The sequence below is a fragment of the Elephantulus edwardii genome, unplaced genomic scaffold (assembly GCF_000299155.1).
Source record: "Elephantulus edwardii isolate Elephantulus edwardi_28Jun2011 unplaced genomic scaffold, EleEdw1.0 scaffold00036, whole genome shotgun sequence".
Taxonomy (NCBI): Eukaryota; Metazoa; Chordata; class Mammalia; order Macroscelidea; family Macroscelididae; genus Elephantulus; species Elephantulus edwardii.
The window spans coordinates 8,948,802-8,956,316 of record NW_006399786.1 but is presented as its reverse complement, the minus strand read 5'-3'; the positions used below and the strand labels follow the sequence as shown (position 1 = coordinate 8,956,316).

The 7,515-nt window shown below is 44.2% G+C and overlaps 1 protein-coding gene and 1 pseudogene across 1 annotated transcript in view; both read left to right on the top strand.

The window, feature by feature from the left end:
• Positions 1-663: 663 nt before the first annotated feature.
• Positions 664-7,515, top strand: part of NAA16 (N(alpha)-acetyltransferase 16, NatA auxiliary subunit) — an 82,106-nt gene continuing 75,254 nt past the window's right edge. Inside the window, exon 1 of the mRNA XM_006884568.1 lies at positions 664-743. Coding sequence (XP_006884630.1) covers positions 690-743 — 54 coding nt within the window. The 5' untranslated portion in view covers positions 664-689. The remainder of the gene's footprint in view (positions 744-7,515) is intronic.
• LOC102864680 overlaps positions 1,621-7,515 on the top strand; it is an 8,684-nt pseudogene continuing 2,789 nt past the window's right edge.

Here is a 7,515-nt window from a genome sequence, read left to right as displayed (position 1 = left end):
CCCAGTCACTGAATTAATCCATCCCATCGAGGGTCTTCCTCTCCTGCGCTGTCCCTCCACCCTTCCAAGCATGATGTCTCTCTCCAAGGACTGGTCCCGCCGTGCAGCATGCCCAAAGTATGTCAGATGAAGCTTCAGAATCCTTGCCTCCAAGGAGCAGCCTGGTTTCACCTTATCCAGCTTGAATCTGTTTCTTCTCCTAGAAGTCCAGGGTATATTCAATACTTTTCTCCAGCACCACAGCTCAAAAGCACCAAGTCGTGAGAGGAGAAATGCAAAGACAGTCTGAAAGAACTAACGTTATGTTGGGCCCCAACCTGGGGAAGCCGAGTGCAGAAACAGCGACAGCACGAGCCGGAATTCCCACCCTACAGGCGCCAGGAGCGCTACCCGGGGCACTGGCCATCCTGCGTCCCTCACGCCGCGGCGTCCACGCATGCGCACGCCGTCACCCAGGGCGGGGGGCGGGCCCGGCTGCCATCTTGTAGCGCGCGGGAGTCGCCGAGGGCGCTGCTCGGGAAAAGCGGGGCAGGAGCTGGGCTTTCCTGGCTGGACTGCCTTCTTGTCCGATTGTCAGCCGTGCCAAACAATCCGGTCCCAACTCTATGCCTATGAACTGAGGCTTCACTTTCGTCCCGCCTCGTCTGCGACTTGGAGCGGCGGGGCACCCCGCCTCCCTCCTGGCCGCGATGCCGAACGTGCAGCTGACTCCCAAGGAGAGCAATCTCTTCAAACGTATCTTGGTGAGTGGCGGGCGGCGGCGCCGCCGGCTGCCTGTGTCCCCCGGTCCGGAGCCGTGAGCTGTCTGGCGGCGGCGCCGGCTCGGGCCTTCAGTCCTCTTTTCTGCTTGTGTTTGTGACCGCAGCAGCCTCTCCCCCTAGCCTGGCGCCGGCCGGCCGGCTGCGGTCTGCGGAGTGGCCGGGGCCTTTCTTCCGCGTGCTTTCTCCCTCCGCAGTCGCTCCCTGCTCCCGCCGCCCTTTCCAGCGACTTCTCGCCTCCCTCCGCAGTCACCCCGGGCTCAGCCGCTCTGGCCGGGTGCTGGCTCCGGAGCCCTCTGCGGTGTCTGGCGGCCGGGCCCGCCCGCGCTTCCCACCTGGAGCTTCCCGCAGCGCCTGACTGCTCATCATTCATTGCTCTGGGGGTTGCACAGCGTACCCCGGTACCTGTCAGAGAAACTGGGAGCTGTCGATCGTGCCTCTGGGCTCTGATGTAGACAGGTGGAGGGAGAATAAAAAGAGGGACCCTGGGGAAACCGACTGTCACCGGATCTCTGCAGGAGAGAGTTAGTTGCATGTTTTTAAGTAGCATGATTGTTTCACTGGGAGAGGCTAAGTGACTTGAACGGCGTTTTCCAGTAACGTAGCTCTGAGCATTTGAACTTGCTGTGAGCGATTTGTGCTTAATCACGCAATTAAGGTGAACACTGACTTTGTTTCAGAGGAGACACCCGAGTAGTGGTCGGGGCCGAGAGGAGCGTGTTGAGTTGTGTGTCAGGGTTTTCTGGGCTCTGCCCTTTAGTGAGGAGACGCCAGACTTCCCCGCCCCCCAGGACTGCAGGTCCTTACTCTGATACTGCTAGTATATAGCTGTCATTTCTAGTTGACCTTTTCATCCGACGTCATGCCTTTAGATTTTAAGGGTGAGTTTATTTAGAGGTTGTGGGGACTAAACGTTTGTTAGCCTTTGATGAACTGCTATAATGAAACAATTTTAGAATAAAGTATTATCACTGACATAAACATTTTTTTACTCGTTTTTCACCCTGTTAAAAATAGATGTAAGATAGAAGGATTGAAAAAGTCAAGTCTCATGTTTTATATGGTACTTAATGTTGAAATAAATACAGAAGTGAAAACCTGAAACATACTAATGAAGTATTGGTTCATTGGGTTTTTTCTTCCTTGTTTTGTCTTGTTATCTCCTACACCCCTCTTTTTTTTACAATATAAGATTGTTGTGTACCATTCAGTCGGAACCAACCTATAGCTGACACTCCTGTGTGTTTTCAGAGGCAGTTTAATTGCACTGGAGGAACATTCCTTCTCCAGCTGTAAGATTGGGGAAGTGATTTTTTTTTCTTCCTTTCATTTAGAAAGTTTTATTAGGTCTTTAAAATTTTTTGGACTAGGGATCTTGAAGCATTGTTAACAACAAATTATTTATACATTGTTAGTTGGATTTCAGAACATTATATCTAAAAGGCGATGCGATTTTTCTTTTTCTAATAATTTCTAGTTCAAATCATGGCTAAGCAGTATAAAGAAAAACAATTGAAGCTGTTTCTGAATTACTTTATATCTTCAGATAGATTCTTGTTGTGTGCTGTCTAGTGAACCAGATTGTACCTGTTGTGTGCCGTCTACTTGAACCAACCCATAGCGGACCCTCCAGGTGACTTTTCAGAGGCAGTAAAATACGCAGGAGGAGATGACCCATCCTTCTCCTTCAAAGCAGCTGGTGGATTTGAACCATGAGCTTTGCGATTGCAGCATAGCTTCGTACTACTAGGCCACGCAAGCTCAGATAGATTGGGAAATGTGAACCATTTTATCTAGGATGTTACTAGGTTACGTGCCATAGAGTCAACCATGACCCATAGTGACCCTATGAACAGTAGATCTGTACCCTTCTCTGTGCCATCCTTATCTCTGAGATACTTGAGCTGGTTGTTACAGTCACTGTGTCAATCCATCTTGTAGAGATTTTTCTCTCTTTTAATGACCACCTTGGGCCCTATGTGCAGCAGCTCTGAACCCTGGGCTGTCCTGAGCCAGTCTCACTAATTCTGACACCACAACCCTCATTGCCCCACTTGCTATATCAATCCATCTCATCTGGGGTCTTCTGCCCTGCTCTGTCCCTCCACTCTTCGAAGTATGATGTCCTTCTCCAAGGACCGGTCTCTCCTGGCCTCATGCCCAAAGTATTTGAGATAGAGCTTCACAATACTAGCCTCCAAGGAGAAAATTGGTTTCATACTCTCCAAGACAGACCTATTTGTTTTCTTGGCAGTCCATGATATGTTCAAGACTCTTCTCCAGCACCACAATTTGAAAACATCCGCTCTTCTTCTGTCATCCTTAGTCATTGTCCAGCTCTCTGATGCATGGAAAGTAATTGTGAAGACCAAGGCCTAGATTAGGCGTATTTTAGTCTGTAGACTGACATGGTTACTTTTCTGTACTCTGTAGAGATTCCTGACAGTAGATTTTCCCAGTGCAGTTTGTCATTTGATTTCCTAACTGCTGGTGCTAAGAATGTTGATTGTGGAGCCGAGCAAGCTGTAATTGTTAACAACCTCAGTCTCTTCTCCATCTATCATGGTGCTGCCAATTTGCTTAGTCCTGAGAATCTTTGTCTTCTTAATGTTAATGTTATATTGAAGACTATAGTCCTTGACCTTTTGCAGCAAGTGCTCTAGGTCCTCCCCAGTTTCAACAAGCAGGGTTGTGTCATCTGCATAAGGTAGGTTGTTGATAAGTGTTCCTCCAGTCCTGATCACCCTCTAATCTTCTTGACCAGGTAATGCCCGTTCTCCCAGAATTCCATCAGCTTAGTTAATAACCAGGCTTCTGGGACAGGACATTCAGTCCCAAGCCTGCATTGGGCCCTTGAGTCAGAGAAACACTACCACCATACTAGGTCTAGAAGAGACCTACCCCCATCTTGGAAATTAATGCATTGTGACAGCAGCATGGTGTAAAAGGAAGAAAACAGAGACACCAGGTCACAAAAATTAGCAGAAGCTCAGTGGAAAGGATCTTTCCTTAATTCTGCCCCAGGCAAAAATATTTCTCTGAAGCTGGTACATGGGATTTGGATTTCCATCCTCCTAAACGCAACAGCGTTATATTAGACAGGAAACGGCATGAGAGACCAGTGGCATGTCTTGTGGTGCAAGACATCACAGAAGTGACTTATGGGCTAAGCTGTCATATCAAGGGGTGGCTGGGGAAGGGAGAGCTGTACCAGGCAGACAGGAGTGCAAGGAATGGTGATGTAGCAGGAAAAGGGAAGGGATAAGACACATGTGCTTGGGTAGGGGGACTGGATATACTGGCTATTTCTGTAAGGGAAGTGTCTTTCGTCTGCCCTTTTTCGGTAAAATAATGCTTGTCTGTTAGATATTGTTCTAAAATTAAGCATCCAAATTAAGACAGACTAGGAAGAAGGATTGGCCATCCACTTCCGAAATATAATAGGCCTTTAAGTAAACCAACAGTTAGGGCGACTGAGGCCAAACCCTCAAATTTGCAAGCACAGAGGAGGAGGAGGAACAGTTTTAAGCAGAAACTAATGATTGGAGTGTGGACTGTGAGAAGCATGAAGATAGGGAAAACTGGTCATTGTTAAGAAAAATGGAACATATATTGACATATTAAGTATTAGTGAAATGAGATGAATTGGCATGGGACATTTTGAATCAGACAATCATATGTTCTGTCATGCTGGAGATGAAAAGGTGAGAAAAATGAGGTCACTTTGTTAGTTAAACAGGCAGTTTCTAGATCCATCTTGAAATACAATGTTAACAGGATAATATCCTGTTAGCATACAAGGAAGACTATCACTTAAATTTATGAACCGACAACTAGCACCAAAGAGGAGAAAATAGGTGATTTATACGGACTGTTGAAGTAAAAAAATCAATCAAACATGTAACCAAGAACCTCTACCTTAAAATGTATCCCCCCCCACCCCCCACTGGCATTCCTTACAACATCCCCAAAGCATGTGAAATGAGTTTCACTGCCCTTGCCTCTAAAGAGCACCCTGGTTGCACTTTCTCCATGTTATATTTGTTATTTTGATAGGCTGTGGGATATTTAGTACTTTCCCCCCCACACCATAACTTATGGGCATCGATTCTTTTTCTCTCATTCTTAGTCATTGTCCTACTTTCACATGCATAGCAAGTAATTGAAAAGGCCATGATTGGATTGGATCAAGCATACCTTATTCTTTAAATTTTACTCATTGCTCCTTTGAACTTTGATGAGGTCCTTGATAGCCAGTTTTCCCAGTGTGATTGTCTTTTGAGTTCTAGATTGTCTATATTAAGGGTGTTGATTGTGGATCTAAATAAGATGAAATCATTGACAATTTTAATCCTTTCTCCATCTAACAAATTGTTGCCTGTTGGCCTAGTGGTGATGGTTTTTATTAATGTTGAGATGTAATCCATATTGGAGTCTGTAGTCTTTGGTTTCTGTTGTTGTTGATTGCCCTAAAGAGCTTCACTTTGTTCACTTAGTTGTTGTTTAATTTGCATAACGGAGGTTGTTGATGAGTCTGTCTCAGAGCTTTATGACAATTCTTCTTAATTACAACTGTCTGAATTATTTGTTTAGCATGCAACTTGAAAGGCATGCAAACGAGATACAGCCTTGATGCACACCTTTTTAAATTTTAAGCCATACACTGTTTCCTTGTTCTGTTTGTATAACAGCCTCTTGGTCTTGATCTAGGATTCAGATAAGCACCATTAAGTACTCTGGGATTCTCATTTTTGTCCCTGTTAATCATAATTTATTAGAATCCACGTAGTCACATTTCTTTGCATAATCAGTAAAAAAACAGACTGCTTCTAGTAATCTCTGCTCTTAGTCAAGATCCATCACACATCAGCATTGATATTCCTGGTGCCTCAACCTCTTCTAAATCCAACCTGAACTTCTCTGTCGATCTTTTGTTCTAGGCATTTTTGGATAATCTTCAGGACCATTTTACTTGCATGTGATAGTAATGATGTGTTTGATAATTTTCATTTTATTGGATCACCTTTCTTGGGAATGGAAACAAATATGAAGACATCCTCTACATGACTAGGAGTTATTCTCTTTTATTGCTATACAGTTAGAACCAATTCACCAAGCACTTCAAGTCCTTCTCAGTTTCGGCATGCAGAGTTCTGTCATCTCTGTAAAGCAGGTTGTTGATCAATCTTTCACCAGTTCTGATATCACGTTCTTCACAGAGTCCAGCCTCTTGGACAGCATGTATTTGAACAAGGGTGGGGAAAGGTTACGTCCCTGATAGACTCCTTTTCTTGATTTTGACTCTTTGATTTTGGCCTGTGTTCTCTTGCTTTATTTGGATAGTGACTTCCTGGTCTAGGTTTAAGTTTCACATGAGCACAAATCAAGTGTTCTGGGATTGCCAGTTCTCAATATTAGCCTCTTTGTTGTACAATAATTGTTACTACTTTCAGACCATTTGTAAGTCAGAAAATGATAACAGTATTTTCTGACTTTTCCTCTGCTCTAGTAGTTGCTTTGCTTATTTTTTTTTTCTTCTTTTCTTCCTCAGATGAATTCCCATAGAGGACACTTTTGGCCAAGCTCCTTCTCAGTAATGACATCCTTCATTTTACATCCTCATCCGAATCTAACAGTTTTCTATTGACATGCTGCTGCAGCTGTTTTTGTATTGCTGTCAGCAGGGTTTTTACATTCATATTATGTAAATGCCACCTCATGAAATAATTGAGCCTTGACAGTTCCTTTTGGTAGAGTGATGTTTTGTTTCCACTTTCTTTTGATGTTTTCTAAGTCCAATACTTTACCGCAGAATCCTTTAATATTTTAACAGAAGGCATAGTCTAGGAATAGCGATTCAGATCTCTGTTGCCATCACATTAATTCAGACTCAGAGTGACCCTAGAGGACACTGCAGATCTTGCAGAGCTCTGGTAGGTTTGAACAGCTGTTTAATTAGTAGCTGAACACTTTAACAATCATACCATTGGGCTCCTTTTAAATGTTACCTGCTGCTAAATTTGTTGATAGTTTCCTTTGGTTTTAGTCCTTGTTCTGACTGTTGATACTGAACTTCTCCATCTTCTTTTTCTACTGACATCATTGACTTGACAACCTATGTATTCTAGCCTGTATATATTTGCTAATTATGTTATGGAAAATTACTTACAATGAATAAGTCTTCAGTCTTGCAAATTCTCTCTTGCATTCTTCCGCACCTAATTCTGTTATCAAGGTCATGCTTTCCAACTACTAACCTTCATTTTCAACTTTTACTGCAGAAGAAGTTGGTTGTTGTTGTTATGTGCTGTCGAGTTGCTGGCGACTCATAGCGACCCTATGTACAACAGCCCTAAACTCTGATCTGTCTTGTGCCAGTCACACTACCTCTGACACACCCATCACGATTACCCCAGTCACTGAATCAATCCACCTCATAGAGAGTCTTCCCCTTCTGCACTGTACCTCCACCCTCCCCAGTATAATGTCCTTCTCCAAGGACTGGTCTCTTCTTAAAACATGTCCAAAGTATGTAAGACGGAGCCTCAGAAACCTTGTCTCCAGAGAGCCACCGGTTTAACCCTTTCCAGGATGAATCTGTTTGTTTTCCTAGCAGTCCATGGTACTCTCAGTACTCTTCTCCAGAACCACAGCTCAAAGGCATCAATTCTCCTTCTGTCCTCCTTGGTCATTGTCCAACTCTCTGATGCATTACAAGTGATTGCAAAAACCATGGCCTGTATCAGATGCACCTTAG